Here is a 26,845-nt window from a genome sequence, read left to right as displayed (position 1 = left end):
TGGTTGTTATTGTAATGGAATGTTTCCTTCGTGACCATATAGAATTCGACTTTAATTGTTGTTGAAGAATTGAAGAAAAGTGTAAATATTTAGAAGAAACAACTAATTGGACTCTTTCGAATAAACATCACTGATAGGAAAAAGAGCTAAATTGGAAGAGCTCAAAAATAATGTCAGTAATTAGTCCAGTTTCGAATGCATTCTGTAACACATTGTAGTTAGAATAATTTTGTAAACTAGTTTTAAATTTAATACAACAAGAGAATCTGGAAAATTGGCAGAATCCTCAAATCATAAAAATTATTGAATATAGACGAAACAAGACAATCATTAATTGGCAGCTAACTTTCTAATATCGGCAATTGCTATTTTCAAAAATATCCTAAACATTGTCATTATGGTAAATACTTACAATTGGCAACCACTCCCGTCAACCAAGTATATGCATTCTCCAATAATTCGAATTCTTTCTTTCAAAAAACTGTAGATGATTACATATTCGAATGTTAAATGATTCGTATACACAAAAAACATTTTACAATATAACTTTCCAAAACAATGCACCCAACTCAAAGGGTTCAACACTTATCGAAAGATATTGCCAAAATGGATTTTCTGAACTTCATTCTAAATGTATTAGTTTAGTGAGCAGCACAATTATCAATGATTATTATTATCGAATTGTTGTTGAACACAATCCTCACTGGATGTATCCACCACCAACAACTACAAACCACATTTGAATTGCATCGCATGCATGAATTTATTCCAATTTTCCTAAGCATCTTGTAAAGTGTTGAATAATTTTAGAGTTTCATTGTAAAATGTGAAATTTTCTACGATTTAAAAATCAACACAATAATTATCTAGCAAAACTGGAACGTCATGAAATTCATAATCTCACACCTTTTCCAATGCTTTCGTTTGAAAATAGATTTTCTTTCCTTGGTTGTTTCGTATTTTTTGATATCAAAAACAGTTTCTTCCCTTTTTGATTTCCTATTGAGTAAGGTTTACCTACTCCAGACGAATAATTGGTTACTGACAACAACCATTTACCATTAAAAATTCAGAAATGGGTCGGTTTTGATTTTTTTACATGACGTGCACCTTAACTCGGACAGGTGACACCCAATAAACAACCTTTCTTTAGCTTTCTCCATTGGCCTTCAGCTTGCTTGTGTTGGTTTATTTTCCAAGCAAGCATATTGTTAAACAAAGAGCGCAGAGTTGACTCTTTAATTGGTTCTTGAATCGACCAATTATTAATTGGCAACAATAGAAAAAAGAATAACACTCAACACGCTCATCTTGACTTCTTCATCCTCCTCCGAAGTACAATAATTTTCATCATTTCCAATAATTATTCTAAATATTTCTACTCAAACTATTCGAAACTGGGTGAATTTAACACCACCACAAACAAAATATAGTAATATCAAGAGTAGTAAAAGATAGAAATCCATACCATCTCCAAAAAGCAAAATTATCATCTGCTAACAATAACTCTTGCTAACAACAACAATAACTGCAATCACCACCCATCAACAACAACAGCACAACAACAACTAGTTATTACAATTCACGCGCCAAAAAACAAACATGGGACAAAACAATAGCACAACGACATCAACGACGACGCAACTTGAAGGCTCACCACGTTATCATGTAGCAGGAACCACGCAACAACAGCAAGCAACACAATGGAATGGAAGATGACGATGATGAAGAAATGATGATGAATAATCAATCCTATATGCAGGATCATGATAGTTATCACTACTTGACGAGTCAATCGGCACAATTTTCCAATGATCATATTTCGTTGGATTTTAATGTTGGTTATTATGATGAGTTTGATAAGATGAAGAATGTAGTGTTGAATATGAGAGGAAGTGCCAATTTGAGAAGTAATACGCATTTGACTGTGAGAGATGAGTATGGCAATTGTCTCAAGATGAGATTAGTCGGCTCGACATTTATTCTTACACAACTTGGTGAATGTCCAACTAAATACTTTGGAAACAGTTCAGATTCTAATCCAGGTTGCATACTGTTAGAAAGAGGCTTATTTGAAGTTGAAGCCAAGTCACCACAACCTTTCGTCTATTCACAAAATTTAAAGTTGGTAGTCAGTAAGATTTCAAAGAAAACTTCCAGAAATATTGCAAAATATATTACCTTCTTATTCGAGATTGAAAATTTAGGTTATATCGTACTTAGTTTTGGACACAGAAAGTGCATGAGGACTAGTGTAGTCTTTGCTACTAGTGTCTTTGTTTCGAAATTTGTCTCTAGAGATTGTCCAAATGGTATTGATACAGTTAACACCAATGAGGCAAGGAATTCCACACATATCGATGGACCAACCAGAAACAGATCTGCTTCTCAACCACAACAAAGGAAGCGATCTGCAGCCACTCCAAAACCTCTCATCTCTCTTCATGCAGCATCCAAATCATTAACAGAATTATCTACCTCAACCTCAACTATTATTGATAACCAACAAAATCCACAAACTCCTCAAAGTTGTGGTTCAAATGGATCGAGTCCATTCCCAACCCAATTCTTGAACACCAATGCATATAGCTCCTCGACGCACATGATTGGTTCTCCTCTCATGCCACTTAGCCCATCCACAACTACCACCTCCATTGGTAGTATTAGTCCAAGGTTTAATCAACTTAACAACAGTTCAAGTACTGTCAATACCCCACGTTATTTACAGAATTATCCATCTGAATTTTCCTCTCCATCAAGTTATCAGTCAAGTAACTTTGGACAGAAAAATTCAAGTGTTTCTTCGAGTACTAGTTATTGCACAAGTGGCAATTTTGCTAGTAGTGTGTTGAGTCATCCATCAACCACAAGTTTATTGTTCGATTCAAACGATAGAATATTGGGAAACAGTAGTTCCCCTCGCCAACATTACTTATCAGATCAGTATTCATCTGAGTTTGTAATCAATTCCAACAATACCTCTCCAAATCCTTCTCCACGATTGAGAACATCCTTCTCATCGACACCACAATCAAATTCACTCTATTCACCATCCACACCTAACTTCCCTAACCAATTCGACCAACAGTACAATATGCAACAGTATAATACTCCTCCATTTGAATGCTCAACATTATCATGTGAGTTTAACGAGGCTGGCATTTGTACAATTATCAATAATCATCCTGAGGGTTTCTCCAGAAATGATAAGATTTCTGTTTTATTCATTGCTTGTGAACCTCAAGATGTTCAAATTGAAAATGGTTTGGTTATAGAGGTAACCTCCAAACTCCTAGTATTTAGAGTACCTGTTATACCTCTCTCGCTGTGTCAATTACCACAAATAAGAGCCAAGCTCTTCCTTAAAATTAATGGCAGACTCATGTTTTTGGACTATTTCACTTTCAAAAATGGAGAATATGATTTTGCCTTCAGACCACTTCATAACATGATGTACCAAAAGACATCACCTTCCAATTCACAAGTGTTGAATGCACTCTTCCAAAATAACCAATTTAATTAATAAAGTTGAACTAAATGTTTAACAATGTTTTAATTCCCAAAATTTAAAATCGGATTACGGATTACGAAGAAAATAAACAAAAAAAACAAAACAAATGGATTATAAAGGTTTAGGTGATGTGCATCAATTCATGATTGAACAAGGATTCGAACTCGAAACCTGTGATAAGCTCATGCAAGATTTTATTAGGATGGATATTGTAAACATTGCATTGTTGAGAAAATGTGTTGGCTCAACAAACATTATTAAAACCATTTGTGACACTACGGGAAAACAATTTGCAATAGAAATGTTTCTTGAAAGGCCAAAACAAGCAGAAAGAACCAAATCTATCACAAACAGCTCAGCAACTGATCCCAATATAACACTGGCTAATAGTTATACGAAACACGAGAAACACTGGAACGAAACTTTTAACAAGTCAATTCCCTTTCAATTCAAAGTTACATTCTTTCCAGAACAAGGCAAATACTATTGCCCTCTCAGAAACAGTTACTTTCAACTAATGCCTGACTGTAGAATATCTAATGCAAAGAGAACATATGATGGGTTGCTTAAGAAAGACAATGCAATATCTCAGAATGCAGAACAGTTATTGTCCAGGCTTTCTCAAATGATTCAAATCAATGAACAAAAAACCAAGTCGGAAGCAGATGCTAATGTCAATGCACTGGTAATTGATAAAACAGTCATCGATAATTTACTTGATTTTGAACGAGAGCAAGGTTTCGGAAAGAAGAGAAAAACACGTGAAAAAACAACAACTTTATCCAACAATACACCAATAAATTCGGAAATTATGAGCCTCAATGCAATTGAGGAGGAAGATGAAGATATCCCACGAAAAAAGATTTTACGAAAAAAAAGGTAAATTGGATATTTATTAAATTAATTAATAAGAAAAGAGAAATGAAGCTCCGAATGCAACAAAACATCATCAAATCAACATTGGGACGATCAACGAATGAATCATCACAATGAGGTTGGAATTTATTAAGGAAATAGAGAATGGAGAGTACAAATATGTATCCAACATTACCACAAACAATACATCTTCATAGATGATCCAAATAATAGAAATTATATATCTTTATTTTGAAAGCATTTCCCAAATCAAAATATGAGGTGAAACAGGTAGGAAACAGTATTTACTAACACCAAATTTACAATGTTATCTTTGAAAGTAATTTCATTGTATTTTTTAGCGCGAAACTGACTAAATAAATGGTAAACAATTGTGATGTCATGATTATGTCTACTCGACCAATAGAAAAATCTCACATAGGTCACAAAGCATGTGTGTTGATGTCATTTCCATTACAATCCAAATCATAAAAAATGTCCAAACACAATCAAAACCATGAAAAATCCAACACTTTATTTTCATCCTTCAAAACATTAATCCATGATTTGACCAATATTAATAATAATGGCTCAAATTCTAATGGTAATAATAATCGTGTAGATCATAATGCAGAGGAAAAATCAATTCCGAAGAAGCAAAAAATTAATTCTTCATCATCACACAATTCTAGGAAATTATTTCCACAGAGTATCGAATCATTGGAGAATAAATTACCAGATCAAGTTGAAAAGGTGAGGAAAGTTTTGGATCATCCGAAGGCTTCAGTTAATCAATTGGAAAGTGGAGATAGAGCTCTTGATGATTTGATTTGTTTGATATCTTCTCAATTGAACGTTGCTTCACAGTTGAAACGGGATAATCATCAAAGACTTGTGGATAAATTGAAAGATAGACCAACAGAAGAATCGAATCAAAAATCAAAAGTGGAAGACAAGTCAGATAATTCAATGCCATTGATAAATCTCTCCTTTGATCAAAATGCACAAATACCAATCACCACCAATAATACCAACAATGGTCATAACATTTGGCATGATCTACTTGACAGCACTGATAAAATAGATTCTTTAGAGTATGATCCAAGATGTGACAAAAGTAGTGAATCTCTATTCTGTGAGCTCCCCTATGATATATTGATTCATATTGGAACTTTTCTATTTGCTAAGGATTTGTTGAATATTGGACAATGTAATGCCAAACTTTTGAAATTATTCCTCAATCAAACTTCATACAAATCAGGATCTCTGTTGATGTTGAAATATTCGTTTCACTTTGATTATACGAAAAAAGATTTAGCAAATAAGCTACTTTTAGAGGAACAGATACAAGAATATCAAAAAGATGAAAATGAATCATTTTCTCAAGTTCAAGAATTCATTTGGAAGCCACTTGTTTGTTTCTTCTTTCCAAGATTCAATAAGGCGCTCAATATTTCAAATTGGATGCACACGCTGAGGAGAAGAATAGCCCACATTAGACTATACGAACCTCATAAGCTTCCCCTCTTTCTCAATCAAAATTCAGATAATCAAGACACTTTATATCCTGTTTCTCATAACATTGTTACTGTTCCTTTCATTGAGAATTGTGAGTGGATCTATAAGGTTTGTTTACAATTTTACAATTCAAAATATTTACAAAATCCAAGTGTCCTATCAATTTTGATGATTCAGCACTTCCATCCACTCAAGTTAATGTTAAATATTGCAGTGTTTGTTCCAAGAATGTTTACATTGCCTCCACCAAACAGGAGTTTTTAGAACATGCCCAACAGGGAAGATGTGTTGGCTTAAGGAAATATAATCATGCTCCTCCAATGTATGGCATGATCTGCATTACAGATTTGGGAAATAATTTTCCTTACCCTCCAATGTTTTAACACACAATTATATGCAAAATTCGTGCAGGTTTGGATCTGGTGTTTATTCTATGGTGAATCAATATAACACTTAAACAATTTACATCCTAAATTAAGTTTTGTAAAATATGCAAAATAATTTCCATTGAAAATCAGAAAAAAAATGGCAACAAACAATCACCCCCCAACTTTCTTCATCTTCCATGCAGGAAAGCGATTGCAAATTAATTGTGTAGTGCAAGAAGGAAATTTGGTCCGTCCCGAAGTTTATGAAATTGATGCTCCAAAATCATTGTCAGTCATTACTTCAACAGATGATAATGATGATAAGAGTGGTAGTGGCAATCATCAAGGAGTTAAAAAAAGGAAAATTGATTCCTCTGAAGAAACTATTCCTTCTGAGTGGAAGAAACTAAAGGTTTACGATAAGAGAAATTTTGTTCCCATAGAGATTGAATTATTGTTGAATCAGAAGGATGTGTTTTTTGAAATTATTTCTTGGTTTGATGTGGAGAGTATTCTTACAATATTGAGATGTGTTTGTAAAGCATGGTATGATTGGATTATGGTTGATTTTAATGGTCAATGGAAAACACGTTATCAAAAGATATGCAACTTTGAATTTTCCGCTGTTGGTCAATTTCAGGCATGTCAAAAGTCTTTTCTGTTTAATATGTTTGTTTTGGAACGTGCAAAGAAGAAACATGCTAACTTTGAACCATTAGTAAGGTCTGAATATCGGATTAGAGATTATGAGTTATATGCAGAACCAAATTATGAAAAAATCAAAAAGATTGTCGAGCCAAGACTGTTTGTTTTAGATATTGAGAACGATTCCAATTATATTGCAAAGGATAGTATAACAAATGTGAAAGTGACTTCAATGCTCAATCTTGGAGAGTATGGTTTTGTGAAATTTCATCTTGACTATTCTAAAATGTCTCCAAATCATGGTGACAGCTCTGTGGAAATGTCTGTCACTTACGAAATGGTACTGAACTCATTCGATTGGCAAAATTCAGACCTCTTACTTGAAACTTATCGTGAGTACTCAGATCCTAAAGTTAAAAGAAGTGACGAGCAGATAGCACAAATAATGTCTTTGATTGGACTTGATAGGAGTGCAATAAGATCTTTTATCATGTTAGTTAGCCTGGATGTTGGTTATAACTATTGCAGCGAGCTATACGAATATGATTGCACAATTTCAATGGCTGGTTCTTCAGATTTTGAGCCAAAACCAACACAACAAGAAACTCCAATTATTCAACCAACACTATTCAATATGCCAACACTTATTCACCCATTTGAAATGAACCAGCTAGCTCCATTTATGTCAACACAATTTGTGCAATCTGGAGTACAGCAACCTTATCAAGTATATCCACAACCTAGTGTGCAACAGTTTCAACCACTATTACAATATCCACTACAACCTTTACAAGATCAACATCAAATAATTCAACCAGCACAACCTTATCAATTATTTCCACAACCAATGATGCACCAATTCCAACAACCTTTTAGTTTGAACAAAAAGGAACAATAATTATTTGGATAAATGTATCACCATTTACAATTCATATTTACAAATTTTTAAAATTAAGTTTCTTTAACAAATCTTCCATATCTCGTGGCGAAAGCACTCTGAAAATATGAAGATGAGGATTCTCCTCGAAATGTTTGTTCATTCCAATATCACGTTTCTTAGCATCTACCATACAACTGAATTCAAACACAAAGAGTGAGTCCTTCCCCAATTGATTGGTCCATCTCTCAACATTCCCATTACAACACTTGGTCTTTGAAATACATCTACTGACACACCTTACTAACAATCTCCAATAGGTAACAATGAGTGCATAATCCATCATGATCAAAACATTTGCCTCTCTCACCACAGATGGTAATTGCAACACTCGGCCATCAAACACCCAACCTTTCTCTCTATATTGATCCATATCCTTCTCAACAGCTGCAACAAACTCTGCTCTACTCTTATTCTTCCACTCAAATTCATGAGCTGGATAAAATCTGTGAAAATCGGAATCAATTACTGGAATATTCAACGACTTTGATAATTCTTTAGAATGAGTTGATTTTCCAGAAGCACAAGGTCCATGAAGAATAATTTTAATCGGCTTTGATTCTAGTGATTCGGAGCCCTTCCTGAGATAGGGTTGTTCAGATCGGATATTCATGTAGTAATGATAGGAAGCAACAAGAGAGAGCACAATTACAATAACAATCCATGCAAAGATTTCAATCATTTTTTTTGTTTGAATTTTAAAATTCACAAACTTCACTTGTGTGATTTTCACCTTTTAAATCAGATTTTATAATTATGAATCTATTATTATTAACGATCAGAGAGTTCTTTGAAATTGTTGAATGTAACATTCAAAATACTATCTTCACTATATTCACCGCCCTTAAATCAAGAGTTTTCCATGACCCTCCTTTAAGGAATTATTTTCAAATACTTCATCTCCACTTGTTGAGAACGTTCTTAAGGAATTGATGCAGCTTCTCTGATTGGTCTCATATAATGTAGACAAGACAAAGACCAACTTAAATGGACTATCACATGAAAACTTTCTGTCTATTCCTATAACCAAATTTGTCTGTGTTTGATTTGGACATTCAATTATACTCAAACACCATTGTGTGGCTTATAGAGAACATCCTTTCAAATACGCTGATCCCTTCCTTCTGGACTTTCCCGCCAAAAAGCAACACACTCTTCGTAAGGAGAACTGTAAGCCAACAATGTTCTCAATATTGAGGATTCTAATATCCAGTTTGTGTCATTAATACTGTATTTTGCCTTAATTGTTCTCATAAACGCACTTCAACGATCTGCCACGGCCAAACATGATTGCTACTTCCAACTTGGTTTATGTTAACGTTTATTGTTTAATGTACGGTAGGTTGTTTAGTGCTCAAAACGTTTTTGTTTCTTTCAAGGATTCACATATAACAAACAACTCAACGAACAACACATCAACTAGCTGCACTACCAACATTAACAGTAATTTCCGTGTTTGTTTTACAAATAGAGATTATTGCAGCTACCCAACAAGAACAAATTCATATCCGTCCTCCTTCATACCTTAATAGAAAATAATTAAAAACAATTAACATCATCATTAAGGAAAATTAATCATCATCATCACAATAATAATACTTATATAATTAATATACATCATAGTTAGATAGAAAATGGTCAAGATAATACCTCAGAATGTGGATTCATCACTTCCTCAAATGACTCTCGATATGTTAGATGAAGAAGATGGTTCAGACGTAACTAACGTGCCAGCAAAGAAACGAAATATACTTCTCAAATATCTGCTTAGTATCCGTCTAATTTTGATCATTACCATTATATTGCTAGTGGTTTTCACAGCAGTTTCCATTTGGGCAACATCTTACTCCATGAATGAAACTGTTGCATTGGATCAGGCCGACCAAATTGTTAGTAATATGAAAAACACTATAAGCGAGTTCTTGTACAGGCAATTAATGCGTCCTAAATATGTGGCTGATGCCATGGCCAAAGATTATTACAATGGTTACATTGACATGAATGATAATATTAAGGAATATCTGTTTAGTAGACTGAAACTGTTCAATGTCACACTCCTTAATTTTTGTTTTGGAGAGAGAGGGAATGACATTTCATATGGATACACAACAACATATGATAATTTGTCATTCTTTAGGAAGAAACAGGCGGAGAAGCGAATGATTTTATATTGGACTAATCCAGAAACTGGAAAGACTCAATTTGATTGGATTACACAGAATACGAGTTATGTAGTTTCAAATACTGGTTATTATAAGGAATCTCTTCAAATGTTGAAGAGTAATCCTGAGGGTGGATTTGGACAACCTTACAAACGTGAGTTTTCAAATACTTTGAATTTAATTTCTTAATTGAACAATCGAAATAGCACTGGGAGCAGCTGTTGCAACATATTGGAGTACACCCATTTACAACAGGACAGAATATCCAGGTGTGAAAAATAGAATTGGACTTTCTAAAATCAATTTATCCCTGGAAGCAATTTCCAATTATTTAAGCCAAGTCAAAGTCATGACTCATGGTTTTGTTGTACTATCAGAATATGATACCAACTATCTCATTGGTAGTTCACTCTGTGTGGATGGTATTCGTTTCGACAGAGTAAATATTTTTACAATAGAGGAAAGATTTGCTGGGAAAATGTTAAAACAACTTGTGGAATGTAACGATACATTGAAATATATCATTGACCCGTATGGAACCAAATACATGGTAGATACCAGCACCTTTTCATTTTACAATATTAAATGGAGAATGACCATTTTCATTTCAGATACAGAGATTACAGCTGGTATAGTTCAAAGCAGTTACATTATTATTGGTGTGACTGTGTTTGTAACACTATGTGGTATTGTGGTGGGTATTGTAATTGGATGGGTTATTACAAATCCGTTCTTTACATTGCAGCAAGATTTGAAAATGATTGAAGTTTTGGATTTTGAAAATATTCGACCAAGGAAATCCATATTTAGTGAATCTAGAACAATTTATACTAGTTTGACTGAAACTGTAAGATGGTTAAATGAAATCAAATCGTTTATTCCAGATTCTGTCCTGTTACAATTGGAAAATTCAAATTTGAGAGATAGCAAGCGAGCTCGGAGGCGTTCAGTTAAATATTCAGAACAACCCGTTGATTCAAGTATTAGTAAGGGAACTTATTCAGAATCAATTCACACAGGTTCATTAACTAGTAAGGACAGCTTCATGAATGAAGGTGGAAAGAATTCTATTTTCAAAGTTGGTCTGAGTCGTTCTGAATGTGCTGTCATTTATTTGACACTTTCAAATCTGACAGAAGAAACATTTGACTATGACCCAGGATTTATGGCAACTATCATTTCAAAGGCACTCACTTCCATTTCGAATATTTGTAGAACTTGCAGAGGAGATTTACAAATTAAGAGTCATAATGAATTTGTAATCTTCTTCTCAAACTCTGAGAAGAATCCAGCACATACTGCTTTGGAAACTTGTTTAAAGATTAGATCCATGTTTGTTCCTTTCAATGATCATCTCACTAAGGAAGGAAGGCCTGTATTGGATATCTGCATGGGTGTGGCTTCTGGTAAAATGGTGAATGGTAACGTTGGTTCGAAACAAACTCGTTACTTTGCCCTGATTGGTTCTGTATTGGAAAGAGCAAAAACCTTAAATGAATTCTCAACCTTCATGAACATTCCTATAGTTGCTGATACACCGTGCTTTATAGCAACAAAGGGAAGATTTGTGGTACGCCCAATTGAAAGAATCTACAATCAGGATTATAAGACAATTGAAGAGATTTATCAAGTGGTGAAGAAGAATCATGCCAAAGATGATGAATGGTATTCTGAGTTGGAAGAGAAACCATCAAACTTGAAATTTGATGAGTATACAACAAAATTCACACTATTATTTTCTGGAACTTTGACAGAGAATCAGTATGATACTGTATCAGACTATTTGCAATCTGTTTTAAAGACAAATCCTAAAGATCAAGCAATATTGAGATTATCTAGATTTTTGGAAAGTTATAGAGATAGTGATGTATTGAATTTTACAAACTATCATACAAGTATTGAAAAGAATTTCAAAGTTTCATTTTAAAGTACAGGACATTATAATATTGATTAAATGTTAATTATCCAAGAGAGTATGAAGCATTTGTAAATTGTGAATTCTTCTCCAAAGCAGTAATTTTGGAACTGACTGAAGTTCAACAATTGACGATGCTCAAAACTAATGTTTGAACCACAATAAAAATTCATCTTAATGTAATTTTTGCACTCTCATTCTGTTGAAAGGGAAAAACATATTATAATACTATTTTCATCTCCGATGTGCAGTAAGATACGCTTGGTATTGTTTTTTTAATACACTTCTATATATATTCTTAATGATGTAAAGTTGGAAATTTTATTGAGGGAAATGGAGGAGCTATTTTTAACTAGAGATATCACAATAGAGCTTTCGTAAATAAAATCACAATCCATAATGCCCATCATATCAACAATACAATCGTCTACTTTCGAATACAATCCACCAAGATTCTTGCAAAATGTATCTCAGCAATATAAACAACTCACCATTCAACAATTGTCACTTACTTTCATCTCCCATTATTATCAACTATTCACCTTTCTGCCAATAAGAAACTTAAAAATATCAAAAAAAAGCACTGAGCGAAACATTGATTCATTTCAATCCAAATTTTGGCGCCCAATTATTTCTCTTCCTTTGAAATTTACTGTGTCGGTTGAATTGTTTGGTCAATCATCAATTTGTAAGTTTAAAAGTTTTCATAATGATGATGATGACAATGAATATATTTACAATTCCGTATGAAATACTTTTCATCATGATGGAATTTATACAACAACATGATAATTAATTATACAACATTTTACGATGAATGATGACAATTATTATCGAATAATACAACAACAATAATAATTATCAGATTTTAAAACTCAAATTGTTGACAAAAAGAAAACATGGGTAATATTGGAGTGAGCACTAGCAAGTCTAGAATGGCTTTTCAAGAACTTCCTGAAATTCAACAATTCAGACGTAAATCTGTAAGAAAAGCTCCAAATAATAATAGACTCTATGATGGAGAAATTTACTATAATCCGAATGCTACAACAAGTCAAACAACTTCTCCTAATAACTCACAACCATCTGCAAAATTCCTCTCTGCCAATTCTGCAAACTCTCCAACATCACCAACTCCAAGTGGAGGTAGTAGTAGTAGCAGTGGTAATTCGAAACGTCATGGTTCCATTAGTGGAGATGTCACAGAAAAAATTGGTTATGAAGTAATTAAATTGGTTGGTAGAGGAACATTTGGTGAAGTTTATCACGTCAAACAAACAAATACTGGTAAAGATTTGGCATTGAAGATTTTGATTAAACCTGAAAAGTTGAGAGATTTGGAAAAGATTCAAAACGAAATTGAAATTATGAAATCACTGATCCATCCCAATATTTTACGTTTACTTGATACTTTTGAAATGAAAGATGAAAAGAATACTGATTGTATTGTAATTGTTTCAGAATATTGTGAGTTGGGATCAATTGCTGACTATTTAGAAGCTGTTGTCATGAATGAAAAGGTTAACTTCCCTGTTTGGTCAATTACTGGCTGGTTTGTTGATATGATTGAATCTATCAAATTCTGCTCTGCTCGTGGTGTGATTCATAGAGATATCAAACCTTCAAACATGTTGATTGAGGCTGTTGATGGTAGAATGGTTATTAAATTGGCTGATTTTGGACTTTCAAAGGCTCTCATGGCTAAACAAATGGCTAGTACCATGTGTGGTTCTCCACTCTATGCTGCTCCTGAAATTTACAATAGAACTGGTTACACTAGTGCAGTAGATGTCTACTCTTTGGGTGTGACAATTTTAGAGTTGGCCTGTTCGTACTCTCACGATGAATTCAGTGAAATTGTTGTTGAGGAACCTCATAGAGTTATGGAATTGTTTAATAGTGTAAAATTACCAAGTATGAAGGAGTTAATCATGAAGATGATTCACCCTGATCCTAAAGTTAGAATTGGTGTAAATGATTTGGCTGAACATCCGCTCGTTAAGTCCTACAGATTCCTTCTACAATTGAGAGCCATCAAGGGAGTCAATAATTCATCTAGTTTGTATGAATTTTTGGAAATACTCTTGGGTGATAGCTCAAACACTAGAATCTCAGAACCTGTCGGTGAGGCAACCTCTCCAATGACACCTCTTGTTGTCACTAACGAACATAGACAGAACATTCTCTCCAGTAATGAATTGAACACAAAGGAATTTTTCAGTGTCATGATGGAAACTGTAACAATCCACAATTCTCATCCTAAAATGGCCATTTTGCATGAAGCTATTGTAGGATTGACAGTTCTCAAACACCAACTAGGAAGTGCAAATCAAGTATTGGTCAACTTGCTCACTAGTGATGATGCCAATCTCAAGTCTCTCTATGCTTTAAAGTTTGGCTTGAGCAACAATACTGAAGTAGTGGAGTTAGTAACTGAAATATATACCAGGTTTAGTAAATTAGGAGATGCTCAAAGAACTCAAGTTCTTAAAGTTCTAGGTGATGCAAGAATGGAAGATAAGGTTGGTGATAAGGGTGAAGACATTAAACAATTCATGAAGGAATTATTCAAGAGAGATGTTGGCTTAAAGACATGTGCTCAAGTTTTAAATTCGAGGCGAAAGACTCAACTCGAATCCAAAATTCCAGAAAATATCAATAATGTTTCAGTAGAGGAAGCCACACAAGTCTAATACAAAATAAATGTAAATTAAAATCCTATCATAATGCAACAATTTCTAAGGTTTCTTTTTTGTTTCAAAATAATAGGAAACGATTCTGATATGATTAGAAAGGATTCTAAAATCAAAAAAATGAAAGTCATCACTTCTCTTCTTTTCTTAGTATTGATTGCCAACTTATTTATTGTCGGAACTATTGCTTCCCCAGAAATTGCTACTTTTGTTGATGAAAATATTAATAATCACCAAGTAACCGTCTTCTCTAAAAGCTATTGCCCATATTGCCAAAGATTGGTTGGCTTGTTGAAGAAATTATCAATTGAAAATGTTAATGTTGTACAACTTGATCAATTGGCCGATGGCTTTGAAATTCAACAAGAAGTTTCATCAAGAAGTGGATCCAGAACAGTTCCTTCCTTGTGGATTGGTCAACAATATGTAGGAGGTTGCGATTTGGCTCATAAGCTTCACAAAACTGGAGAACTCCAAAAGCTTTTGGAACAAAACAATGTTAAATTTGTTGATTTCAAGGATGAACTCTAAATAAATATTAGTTGTTATTTACAGATTGCTTTTGATGATACTGTATTATTGCAATTAATATTTATTTATTGCCTTGGTGATCAATCCACAACTATTGGGGTACTAATTTGTTTTAACGAGATATATGATGTTAATACTATTTCTCATGTTTCTTACATATCAACAAGACACTACATTGTATGCTGCTAAATGCTATTTTCTTCTTGTATTCATGGAAACAACTCAACATTCAAGAAGAATTAAGGAAGCTTCAAGATAACACAATCATGATGAAGACAATTGTTGAATTTGTTTTTGCTTGATGGTTCTAGACAATGAACCCATCACCAACAATTTTACCACAACCACACAACAAGCCTGAAAATGTTTTCTAAGGTGAGAGGTAAAGTTTGGATCCACATCTTCAACACTCTTTTCGGAAGTCTCTGCTGTGGGATTGAGCCGCGTTCGTTTAGATTGTAAAATAGCGCATCATCGATTGGTTGTTAGACCGTTGACTGTATGTTGTAAGATTTTACAGTGGCGTATAAAAGAACGGCATCAAGAGAGGCTAGAAAAACTCGTTCGAAAAAAAACATTCACAATCAACACAGTAAGTGTCCTTAAAAATATTTCATCCATTAATCACCTTAATAGCAAGATGGGTAAGGAAAAGTCACACATTAACGTTGTCGTCATTGGTCACGTCGATGCCGGTAAGTCCACTACTACTGGTCACTTGATCTACAAGTGCGGTGGTATCGATAAGAGAGTCATCGAAAAGTTCGAAAAGGAAGCTGCTGAAATGGGTAAGTCCTCATTCAAGTATGCTTGGGTTTTGGACAAGTTGAAGGCTGAAAGAGAAAGAGGTATCACTATTGATATTGCTCTCTGGAAGTTTGAATCTAAGAAGTACGTCTTCACCATCATTGATGCTCCAGGTCACAGAGATTTCATTAAGAACATGATTACTGGTACTTCCCAAGCTGACGTTGCTATCTTGGTTGTTGACTCAACTAACGGTGGTTTCGAAGCTGGTTTCTCCAAGGATGGTCAAACTAGAGAACACGCTTTGCTCGCCTACACTTTGGGTATTAAGCAAATGATTGTCTGTATGAACAAGTTCGATGATACCACTGTCAAGTACTCTGATAAGAGATACGAAGAAATCAAGTCTGAAGTTGGTAGATACTTGAAGTCTTTGGGTTTCCAAACTGAAGAAGGTAAGCCAAACTGTGTCCAATTCGTCCCAATTTCTGGTTGGACTGGTGACAACATGATTGAAAAGTCTGACAAGATGCCATGGTACAAGGGACCATGTCTTTTGGATGCTTTGGATAACTTGGTTGAACCAATTAGACCAACTGATAAGCCATTGAGATTGCCACTCCAAGATGTTTACAAGATTGGTGGTATTGGTACTGTCCCAGTCGGTAGAGTTGAAACTGGTAAATTGAAGCCAGGTATGATGGTTCACTTTGCTCCAGGTCAAGCTGCTGATACTGAAGTCAAGTCCGTCGAAATGCATCACACTTCTGTTCCAGAAGCTGGTCCAGGTGACAATGTTGGTTTCAACGTTAAGGGTTTGTCCACCACTGATATTAAGAGAGGTTATGTTGCTTCTGATGCTAAGAACGATCCATCCAGAGAAGCTGTTTCATTCAATGCTCAAGTCATTATCATGAACCACCCTGGTGAAATCAGAAACGGTTACACTCCAGTTTTGGATTGTCACACCTCCCACATTGCTTGTAAGTTCGAAACTATCATTGAAAAGATCGACAGAAGATCTGGTAAGACTCAAGAAGCTAACCCAGAAAAGATCAAGAAGGGTGACTCTGCTATCGTCAAGATTGTTCCAACCAAGCCAATGTGTGTTGAAGGTTTCGTTGAATATCCACCTTTGGGTAGATTCGCTGTCAGAGACATGAAGCAAACTGTCGCTGTTGGTGTTATCAAGACCGTCGAAAAGAAGGAACCATCCAAGAAGTAAATTACTTTAAAATCTTCTATTTAAAAACTTTGTCTTAATCTTTTATGTGTTAAGAAAATATTAAGCACATGAACGGGAGTAAGCGAATTCTTCCCAACCGAACTTATCATCTTTCAAAATATTGTATTAGTTTGGTTTCATCATTTTTATGTTAGCATAGCCATGCCAATAAATCCATTAATATTCCTCATTATCAAATCACCAAAATCTTCCTGAACATTTTCAAAACATTTAGTAAGTCCAATAACTTTCCAGAATCGATCTCAAGAGTTTGTGGATCAATTAATGAATTATTCTTTAAAGAGTTGTACATTTCTTGTAACATAATTCTAGAAAAGAGCTGTCAAATTCTTTTAGAGTGAAATAATTTACTAAAATTAGATATTTAATTGTAGTACACTATTGAGATATCAAGCCAGGGAACCAATATTCATCTTCTCCTTTGGGTGATTGGGTGTCAATCCATGCAAACCCTTCCATGATAAGAGGTCGAAGAGCTGAAACAACACGCTCCTTGGACCACATTAATTCTCTTTCAAAGTCTGAGACTGTCATACCCTCAAGAGCCTTCTTGGCCAATACACTTGAAAGGATGGATGTCTGATCAGCATTCATTTCACACGGAACTGATTGCACAAAGTATCTTCCACCTCCAACCATAACCAATTGAAATCCATTTCCCAACACTTTCAAGTGCTTTATGGAACGTTTGATGTCATCTGTTGTAATTTCATAATCTTTTTGTGAATACTTGTTTCTTGTTTTTTGAACTCTTTCAGTTAATTCATTCAATTCAATGAGTCCTCCATTTTGGTTTCTTGTTTTGAGACAAATTTCAATAATTTGAATACCTAATTCATAGTAAAAATCACCAACCCCCAATAATTCAGCCCAAAAACCCTTGTTAGAGGCTAATGGATCTACTCCAATTTTTGAACACATTTGTTGGAATTGATGTCTAAATTCAGCATTCTTGTTAATGTCCTTTTTATGTTTAATTGCAAATTCTTCCAAACTTTGTCTGAAAATGTCCAATCTTTCCTTCATTTGAGATACTTGCATATTATTTACATCTTCTCCCTTCTCTTTGAATTTTTGTTGTCTGAGTTTATCAGCCTGAAGGGCTCCTATTCCTACTCCTCTTCTCATTCTATTGTTTTCTATATGTAAATTTACAATTATTTATATATACAAATTAAATTCTTAAAAAACTTCTTTATCCACTTCCAATAATAACGACAATCACTTTGTGATCAAATAAATACTATAGTAATCGGAAAGGTGGTTATATTGTCCAATCAGCTTTCTTGAATTTTTTTTAAATATTAAAATTGCTGATGAATTGATTACTATTTAATAAATTATTTATTCATCATCATCATTCCTATTTAGCGACGATCATGAATGTCTATCTTCTCTTCTTTGATGCTCTTGAACTGTCATCACTTGAATAACTATCGGCACTTTCTTCGTCACTACCAGTACTAGCACTATCAGCACTTTCTTCTTCATCTTCATACGAGGATCTCTTTGGCTTTCTTAGAGTATTTCTCTTAATCTTTCTGACATTTCCTTCTTCATCGGAGGATGATCCAGCATCTTCCAGAGAGGCATTGTCCAATGTCAATGTATTTTGATACTTTTGTTGTTTCTTTTGTTGCTTCTTCTTTAAACTTTGTGCTTCTTCCATAACCTTCTTAGTTTCCTCAGTTTCAGGTCTCTTTGATGTCAGAACTGTCTTCTTTATCTTGGTTGTTGTTGTTCCTTTGGTAAGTTTGAGAGCAATGTCTCTTCCTTTTGTTTGTGTTGATGTAGCTTTAGAGTTGAGTCTGTGTGTGAAAATACCATGTCCATAATAACAGAATGGGCTAACCTTTTCAAACAAATGTAAATTGTTATAATTAGTATATTTCTTAGCTTCCAAATTCAAGATAACTTCATTACCAACAAAAACTTGGTATGATCCATCTTCATATTGTACAACACGAGTATTACTTTCAATTTCTCCAGTTTCCTCATTCTTTTTCCAACGAATAGTATACAAATCATTCTTTGGAAGTGAACTTTCCTCTGTAAATTCCTTTTCATCAGTATTAAATTGTATAGGAGTACGGAGGAAGAAGAGATCTAAACTATCTTTGGTTGGTCTCTCACTATGTTTAACTTCCAAGACTTGCTTTGATTCATCGTCACCATCACTATCATATTTATATAATAAAGAATCGTAATGTTCAGCTTGTGATGTAAGCATTTGGTCCTCCAATTTTCGTTGTTCTTCTTCTAATCTTTCCTTTTCAGCAATTTTTTGATGTTCGGATGATCTAGTTACTCTTCTGTGTGTAAATTCCTCTACTTCATTATCAGATGATGATTGTATTTCCTCGTTTTGTTGTTGTTGTTGTTGCTCTTCTTCAGACTCCTCTTCAAAATCAGAGCCGAAAATTTCTTCCATAGATGCCTTGTCTGTCATTTTTTTTTATAATTTCGTCTCAAAAAAAATGTCGTACCACCCAGTAACTACACTGTTGACCCTGAGACCACAGTGTGTTGCCGCAATACTTACGTCGGGTTAAGTCACCGTACCCTATACTACCCGGGGTTCCAGCATAGGGTGTTCAAGCCAAGTATTTGTGTCCACAGAGTTACAAGAAATGAACAAAGCAATCCCAACAAGAAAGAATTTATTATTTAATATTCGTAATATCATCAAGACGAACCCGTCGGGTTCATACGATTAATAAACGTTTAAATTTTTTTTTATAATTAAATTTTGTATTTTTTCACCCAGTATTCTACTTGTTGCTTAAATTAATTAGGTATCTTAGAGAATTTATTTCTTCTTACTGCTGGATACGAAAGTGAAAGGATCATCCTCTGACTCTGGACTAGTGAAAATGCTAGAGAACCAGCTTTTGTTATCTGAGGAGGTTTCCGAATTTGGTTTGACAAGTTTTTTAGATTGTTGCCTCAATTCCTTAACTAGTAATCGAACATGTTTTAGAGAAATATCGACCATGCTTATTTTAACAGGTAACTTGCTGTCTGCCTTACTCTTTGAAAACATTCTAATGAATAATTTTTGCATTTCATCTTTTTGTTTTTGATTCATTCCTAAACTTTCATCATATGAGGCCCAATCTACTTCCAATAACGATACATGCACAGCGCCAATTTGTTCCAATGAATAAGAATCATAGATAATTTCAACTTGCCAACTGAATTGGAACAAGTTCTTTAGCATGGTATTTCCTAGAGGTTTTAACATTTGTTCAGTTCTATGGTTATAATTAATAAATTAATCATCAATCAGTGAGAAACATACCTTCTGTGAACCATTGAAATCTTATCTTGATACAGTCTGACATCAATTCTCCAAGTTCCTCTAATATCCTTAAATCTAATTGGAGTTTTGGTAAAGAATAGAGCTTCGGCAAAGTGTCCCAAAAGGGAAACTACGAATGCCTGATCTACAAGTGTTAAATATTTGACAACTGGATGATTATCACCGAATTTTCCTTCTAAAAGACTGCTCACATAATTTTGAACTGCCTTGCTCACAACAATTTCCTTGAATTCTTTCAAACTCAAAATTGGCTGACATGGAACCGATTGTTTGAAAGCAAATGATTTGGAAAGTAAGTTCAAAATATCTACAAAGAGTTGATCACTTCTATCTGGATCATCTAGACTTGAATTATTGTGAGGGAAGTGTGTAAATTCATCCTTTTCAAATTCATTATATACTAAATCTGTAATTCTTTGGTGGTCAATCTTTTCTACTTGTTGATTAGATGGTAACACAATAATTTCAACATCTTTCTTTGTTGGAGATGATACACCAGAAGGAGATGAAATAGGAATTGATTTTTCTTTGGATGGTGTGGTTGCAACACTTGTTGACACATCATCGGTTGGTGTTTTGACTTTCGAATTATTTGAAGATTCGGCCACAATATTAGGAGTTTCTGCAACAAGATTTTCAGAAGATGTTCCATTAGTTGAAGTAGTATTGACCGATTGTTGTTGATTTCCTTCAATAATTTCAACAACAGCTTCATCGTCATTCTTATTAGGCTTGTTGTCAGTATGATTATTTTCATCATTAATTTGTGTACCTTCTTTACTATTATTATTAGCATCTCCATCAGTATTATTAGAAGTAGCACTTGAAGTTGAAATTATATTATTGTATAGAGTCAAGTCTAATTCCGTATTATTGTGCTTGTAGAAGGTAATTTTATCGTACATTCTAACCAAATCTCTAGCTAGGAAAGATGATTGTATACCCTTTCTAGAGATGGCATCATATTCTGTAATAACAATTGGAAGAAGGTCTTCAAGACTCTGATCTATAATAATATCTTCGTGAGGTTGAGCTGACATGATTTCAAGTATTTTTTTTGAAGAGGATTGATGGTTGATTAGAACGTTGAGCTAAAACTATTGGTGGTGATGTGAAGAGGCAATTTTTTGTCTGTTTGTGTACAATAGATTAAAAATAAATTTCATTTAAAAAAAATGAATACACCACCTAAGGAGGTTAGACCCTCATCAACAATTGATTTTTTGGCAGAGATTAACTCTGTAATCAAAGGAGATCGTGATGCCGATAGCCTATATAATCACATGATTTATCAATCCTTTGTTGAAGAATGCTTTTCCGATAAACAAACACTGTTAAATTTCTTCAAGGAAACACCAAAGGAAAATATTCACGTACTCTATAAGAAATTGAAAAGTATGAAATAATTTATTCTTTATGTTCCTTATTATTTTGAGGCTTGTCGGAAGGTGGAGAATTTTCATCAGATGGAGATGATGGAGAATCCTTGAATCTGACAGTCTTCTTATTGTGAAGAGTATTTAATCCATCAAGTGAATTGGTACTGGCACTTCTGATAATGTCTTCAACACCAATTAAAAATCTTCTCTTCATTACTTCAGCATTGACCTTTTGTCTGGCTTCTGTCAATTTCACAGAAGGAGAATAGTATTTCAAATAACCATCCCAATCCAAACTAATCAATTTAGCCTTATTTCCAATCATATTCTTGACTCTATCAGTGAATTGAATGGCATCTTCGTCTTGTCTCTTCTTTTGTGGTTCCAAAAAGTAAACATCTGCCACCAAACACCAACTCTTCATAATACGCAAAATGTGAACAAGGAATGATTCGTCACGACTGCTCCAATATGGATCAGAATAAGTCTTGTTATATTTGATAGCGATTGGACAAATTTCAACATCCTCAATTTCAAATACACCCTTCTTGAACATGACAATATATTCATTATTGACACAAACACCTTCTGGGAAAATTAAAAGTGGTGGATTACTGACATCATTAATATGATCATAAATTCTTTGAGATGTTTTCTTTCTGTCTCTTGATTCAAATCTTTCAAACCAAATATTCTTCAATGGAGAAACAACTCTATCTTGCATAAATCCAACAAAACCTCCATGCTTTTGACCAACAGTTGCAACACCACACAAATAAGTTAAGAGAATAAAATCAATAAGTGAAGTGTGGTTTGAAACATAAATTTGATTCTTTCTTCTAACAGGAGGAATGCCATGAATTTTGATAACTCCTGACATACTGTGAATCCAAATAGCACTGTAATATTGGAGTGATTTTCTTACTAACCAATCAAGGGTGGTAATTTTCTTTTCTTCTTGTTGATCTTGTTCAGTTTCTTCTTGTGAATTTTTCTTTTTTTCAAAGATACTTCTCAATACCATTAAAATCAAAGTTACTAATATGAATGCAATAGTTCCTGATAAGAATAATAATATTCTCAATGGTAAAAGTATACAGTAACGTCCGATCAATGCGATCAACCAACCAACAAACAGGAAAAGATTCCAATTCCAAGGTTCTGGTGGTTTTGGACGGAAACATTCTGTAAAATCGTCTCTTTGAACACTTTCAGCACCTTCCTTCATTGTATTGATCACATCCATCAGGGTAAGTGGTACTGCATGTTGTACTTCATGTTTATGTATTCTAACTTTTTCATTAATTTCCTTGATGACTTCCTTTTCAATAATTCTGGAAATTTCATTAGAAAAACCCTCTTCATCTTCTGTTGTTGTAAAGAATCCACTTGCTGATTCCGATAAACCAAATGGGAGTGAGTGGGATCTTGGGAGTGGGGAAGTTAAGGAATCAAATGTTTCACCAGTAAAGGATTTAATTCCCACCTGCTCTCCAACAACACCATCCTCACCATTCAGTGATGTTGTTGATGTTGATGATGAAAAAGTATTGCTGCTCTCTGAGGGGTGATTGTCTCGTGTGAGATGAACGATCTTTGGTTGTTCGCTCATTTTTATGTTTTGCAAAATTGTTGTTGTGGCTTGGTGAACGATAAGCTAGAGAGAGGTGTCGCTTGTTGAGAGATCAAATTTTGATGAGTTGTTTGTTGATCAATTTTCCCTTTCAAAGTCTGAAAGAAAATGTTGAAATTTGAGTCTTAGGATGTTCAATTGTTGAAACAATTTTTTAAGAGTGTTAATAATTGTGATGATTGTTATGGTGAGATGACAACAAGCATGAATTGGCAAATTTAGTGGAGAATTTAAATATTAGAAGTGCAAAACTCCACTTCCAAAACATGTCCTGATGGCAAAATTGCCTTTGATAGAAGTAGATTACATTCTTTGAGGAATGACTGCCCTAAGGTTTAAATATTATGCATGCAAATTAAAGGCAATTTGTGTTGGGGAACAAAGTTGAAAAAAAATTAAGGCTAAAAAAAATGGCAAGAGGTGGTGGCGAGAGAAGAAGCAAAAGATCAAAATCCAATTTCATACAACACTCAAACAAGGCTTTTTCATTCTTCTTTGATATCAAACAAGATAAATTGGAGACTAGTTGCTGCAGGATGGATGAAATAATGACAAAGGCTTTGACATTGGGAGGTGAAATTGTGGATGAGATTGAAGATGCTGACTTTATTATTTCGAATCAATTCGATGAAGAGTTGGCAAGTTCTGGAATTGGAATGGTTTTATCTGAGAAATTCATTGAGGAAAGTTATTCGAAAGGTGTTTGGATTGGAGATGTTTCATCATTTGTATTGTCTCCTTCCGAGAGTTTGAGAAAGAAGCAGAAAAAGTCCAAATATTCTGATGAGGAAATTAGAAATATGATGAATTTTATCTATCAACACAATGACAAATCATTTGATTTAGTGGACGAAGATATATTCGAAAGAATGGCTGAAACACCAGAATTTGAGGGAAGATCATCATTAGGATTATCACGTAAATTCTCTCAACTTGGAAAGAACATTCTAAAGGCTTTCCTCAACTCAAAAGAAGATGAAAACAAGAAGAATCTTCCCTCCACTTGTGAATCATCCTCCATTCTTGACTCATTGTTCAATGGATCGAGAATAGGGGTGGATAATCAAGCAATAAGCGAACAAACCACACCACAGCAAAAAGGAAACGAAACTCCATGTGCCCCAAACAATGAGATTCCTCAATCCTCACAATTAACCACTCAAGCTACTCCGATAGGTACCACCCAAATTGATGAAAATCTTGTTCTACCTGAAGATCCAATATTGAAAGAATTAAAATCAGAATTGACTAAGGATCAAATATTCAGTTTCATGTGTGAGATTATTGGTTTTCCAATAATTGAAAATAAGGTTTAAATTAAAAGTAGTTGGTTTATTTGTTTTGAGAAATTACAATAATTTGCAGGTATATTACAACATTATAATGTACATCTTTTTGTTGTAATGGTTAATTAGTAGTTCATTACCTTGTCATTCATGTATCCACCTTCCGTGTAAGTGAAACCTTCAAATTCTCTTTGAAGCTTGTCATCCAGAACTCCGGTTGCAGAAACACTGTCAACAGCCATTTGTTTTGTAAATTCCTCATCAAAGTAACTTGTATCTTCTTCACTTTTAACATTCGGTTTGTATCTTGGCTTGTATCTTCTAAAGTAAACATCTTCCCAGTTCAAATCACTGAACCAAGGATGATTTCTAATTTCGTCACTTCCTGTTTGTCCACTTCCAAGTCTTCTTCGAGGATCTCTTTCCAATAATCTTGCAAGTAAATCTTGACATTCAAGAGAAATAAATTCATCTGGAAGAACAAGTTCTCCATTAAGTATTCTATCATACATTTCTTGAACATTTTCACAATAGAATGGTGGAATACCAACTAACATTTCATAAATTAGGGTACCATAAGACCACCAATCGACTGGTTTACCGTGACCTTTCTGTAAGAGAACTTCAGGACTAATAATAAGGTAAATTTAAAATATTTGATAAGGGATACTTACGCTAAATATTCAGGTGTACCACAGAAAGTATGAGTACGATCTTGATTAGAAAGGAATTTTGCAAGACCGAAATCCGTCAGCATAACGTGACCATCCTTGTCCATCAAAACATTTTCTGGTTTCAAATCACGGAAAACAACATTATGTTTGTGTAAGTGATCCAAAGATAAGAAAAGTTCTGCAGCATAAAGTTTTACAAGATCTTCTGGGAATCTCTTCAATTTCTTCAAGTGGAAAAACAGTTCTCCACCATTTATGAAATCCATGACCATGTATAATTTTTCAGTGCTTTGGAAGGCGTAAACCAGCCTTACAAGGAATGGATGTTCTACATATTGCAGAACAGCTCTTTCTGTTTTAATATGTTCTAATTGGTCACTTTCCTCGAGTTTCTTTTTGTTCAATATCTTCATGGCATAAATTTTTTGGGTATCCTTTTTCCTATTTGTGATGAATTCATAAAATTGTGTTCAAGTAATTGATGACATTATTAATATCAACAAATACTAATATAATAATACTAACCTGACTTGCATTACTTTTGCGAAATTACCTTGTCCGATAACTTTAAGTAATTCAAAATCATCCAAAGTTACTTTTCCTGAATCACTACTGTAAATCATATTAGACTGACTATTTGGTTCAAGGTTAAGAGGACCACCATGTGGTTCAACTCCAAAGCTGTTTGTAGAAATATTATTTTGGTGCATATGCCCATTCATTTGGTGGGGATTGGCCATCATGGTTCCACCGACAACTGGTCTTTTGTTATTTTGTCCCATTGTTATTATTATTATTATTAATTCTATACAAGTTTTCTAAAGATTTCTTAGATTAAAGCCAAATTGAAGGGCTTTTTGATAAACAATCTTTCAAGATATATATATACAATAAAACTAGAAATATTAGCACAGATAGGAATCAATGATTCTTATATTACAGTACTGATGATGATGATTGTTTCCTGCTAAGAGATGATGATTTTCAACCGTTAGAGAGGAGTCTTATGATCTATTCTCAATCGCGCGATGATTCTCCGTCGTTTAAATCACAATGACAGTGTGTTTGCTATTTTTTTTATATCGAAAGAGATGATATGTCTCCTTCATCTCTTCTGCAACAGCCATTAACCATTGTTATTATTGTTATTCAGTAGCAGTTGTCAGCCACTTGGTATTATGAACAGTCGAAGATTGTCCATCATCAATTACTATACTCTCAACATTTCAATCAAAACAGCTATGGATGGAGAGAGAAAGACGAATGGCTCTTCGGCATTTCCCTTCACACAACAACAAAAAAATCGTAAACCCTACAAGGATTGTGTTCACTTACTTCACCTAGATAATGTTGCGATTATTGTGTTAGTAGTCTTGTATGCTACTGCTTCTAATGAAGATGATGAACCTATGTAATTATTGGA

The 26,845-nt window shown here is 34.1% G+C and overlaps 12 protein-coding genes across 12 annotated transcripts; 7 read left to right on the top strand and 5 right to left on the bottom strand.

The window, feature by feature from the left end:
- Positions 1-1,281: 1,281 nt before the first annotated feature.
- On the top strand, positions 1,282-3,544 carry NAEGRDRAFT_81785 (uncharacterized protein). The gene has a single exon (XM_002670621.1). The coding sequence runs from the start codon at positions 1,709-1,711 to the stop codon at positions 3,521-3,523; it is 1,815 nt and encodes a 604-aa protein (XP_002670667.1). The 5' UTR covers positions 1,282-1,708; the 3' UTR covers positions 3,524-3,544.
- Positions 3,545-3,713: 169 nt separating this feature from the next.
- On the top strand, positions 3,714-7,795 carry NAEGRDRAFT_53403 (uncharacterized protein; the record flags this gene model as incomplete). Its single annotated transcript, XM_002670620.1, has 3 exons — positions 3,714-4,390; positions 5,059-5,483; positions 6,456-7,795. The coding sequence occupies 3 exons, from the start codon at positions 3,714-3,716 to the stop codon at positions 7,793-7,795; spliced, it is 2,442 nt and encodes an 813-aa protein (XP_002670666.1).
- Positions 7,796-7,848: 53 nt separating this feature from the next.
- NAEGRDRAFT_74342 (uncharacterized protein) lies at positions 7,849-8,516 on the bottom strand (the record flags this gene model as incomplete). The annotated part of the gene is made up of 2 exons (XM_002670572.1): positions 7,849-7,916; positions 7,949-8,516. The coding sequence occupies 2 exons, from the start codon at positions 8,514-8,516 to the stop codon at positions 7,849-7,851; spliced, it is 636 nt and encodes a 211-aa protein (XP_002670618.1).
- Positions 8,517-9,468: 952 nt separating this feature from the next.
- On the top strand, positions 9,469-11,923 carry NAEGRDRAFT_53402 (uncharacterized protein; the record flags this gene model as incomplete). Its single annotated transcript, XM_002670619.1, has 2 exons — positions 9,469-10,150; positions 10,374-11,923. The coding sequence occupies 2 exons, from the start codon at positions 9,469-9,471 to the stop codon at positions 11,921-11,923; spliced, it is 2,232 nt and encodes a 743-aa protein (XP_002670665.1).
- An 887-nt stretch (positions 11,924-12,810) lies between these two features.
- Positions 12,811-14,632, top strand: NAEGRDRAFT_59644 (uncharacterized protein; the record flags this gene model as incomplete). Its single annotated transcript, XM_002670618.1, has 1 exon — positions 12,811-14,632. The coding sequence occupies one exon, from the start codon at positions 12,811-12,813 to the stop codon at positions 14,602-14,604; it is 1,794 nt and encodes a 597-aa protein (XP_002670664.1). The 3' UTR covers positions 14,605-14,632.
- A 92-nt stretch (positions 14,633-14,724) lies between these two features.
- Positions 14,725-15,135, top strand: NAEGRDRAFT_74338 (uncharacterized protein; the record flags this gene model as incomplete). The annotated part of the gene is made up of 1 exon (XM_002670617.1): positions 14,725-15,135. One exon carries the CDS (start codon positions 14,725-14,727, stop codon positions 15,133-15,135), a length of 411 nt encoding a protein of 136 aa, XP_002670663.1.
- Positions 15,136-15,706: 571 nt separating this feature from the next.
- On the top strand, positions 15,707-17,127 carry NAEGRDRAFT_55913 (uncharacterized protein). Its single transcript, XM_002670616.1, has 2 exons — positions 15,707-15,727; positions 15,772-17,127. The coding sequence occupies exon 2, from the start codon at positions 15,776-15,778 to the stop codon at positions 17,105-17,107; it is 1,332 nt and encodes a 443-aa protein (XP_002670662.1). The 5' UTR covers positions 15,707-15,727; positions 15,772-15,775; the 3' UTR covers positions 17,108-17,127.
- Positions 17,128-17,506: 379 nt separating this feature from the next.
- NAEGRDRAFT_53399 (uncharacterized protein) lies at positions 17,507-18,256 on the bottom strand (the record flags this gene model as incomplete). Its single annotated transcript, XM_002670571.1, has 1 exon — positions 17,507-18,256. The coding sequence occupies one exon, from the start codon at positions 18,254-18,256 to the stop codon at positions 17,507-17,509; it is 750 nt and encodes a 249-aa protein (XP_002670617.1).
- Positions 18,257-18,515: 259 nt separating this feature from the next.
- NAEGRDRAFT_53398 (uncharacterized protein) lies at positions 18,516-19,577 on the bottom strand (the record flags this gene model as incomplete). The annotated part of the gene is made up of 1 exon (XM_002670570.1): positions 18,516-19,577. The coding sequence occupies one exon, from the start codon at positions 19,575-19,577 to the stop codon at positions 18,516-18,518; it is 1,062 nt and encodes a 353-aa protein (XP_002670616.1).
- Positions 19,578-19,937: 360 nt separating this feature from the next.
- On the bottom strand, positions 19,938-21,490 carry NAEGRDRAFT_74334 (uncharacterized protein; the record flags this gene model as incomplete). The annotated part of the gene is made up of 2 exons (XM_002670569.1): positions 19,938-20,382; positions 20,430-21,490. The coding sequence occupies 2 exons, from the start codon at positions 21,488-21,490 to the stop codon at positions 19,938-19,940; spliced, it is 1,506 nt and encodes a 501-aa protein (XP_002670615.1).
- Positions 21,491-21,834: 344 nt separating this feature from the next.
- Positions 21,835-23,441, bottom strand: NAEGRDRAFT_81782 (uncharacterized protein; the record flags this gene model as incomplete). Its single annotated transcript, XM_002670568.1, has 1 exon — positions 21,835-23,441. The coding sequence occupies one exon, from the start codon at positions 23,439-23,441 to the stop codon at positions 21,858-21,860; it is 1,584 nt and encodes a 527-aa protein (XP_002670614.1). The 3' UTR covers positions 21,835-21,857.
- A 431-nt stretch (positions 23,442-23,872) lies between these two features.
- NAEGRDRAFT_53395 (uncharacterized protein) lies at positions 23,873-24,778 on the top strand (the record flags this gene model as incomplete). The annotated part of the gene is made up of 1 exon (XM_002670615.1): positions 23,873-24,778. The coding sequence occupies one exon, from the start codon at positions 23,873-23,875 to the stop codon at positions 24,776-24,778; it is 906 nt and encodes a 301-aa protein (XP_002670661.1).
- Positions 24,779-26,845: the final 2,067 nt, after the last annotated feature.

This window comes from Naegleria gruberi (genome assembly GCF_000004985.1).
Source record: "Naegleria gruberi genomic scaffold NAEGRscaffold_69, whole genome shotgun sequence".
NCBI classification, from domain to species: domain Eukaryota; phylum Heterolobosea; class Eutetramitea; order Acrasida; family Naegleriidae; genus Naegleria; species Naegleria gruberi.
This window is presented reverse-complemented; position numbering and strand designations above follow the sequence as displayed.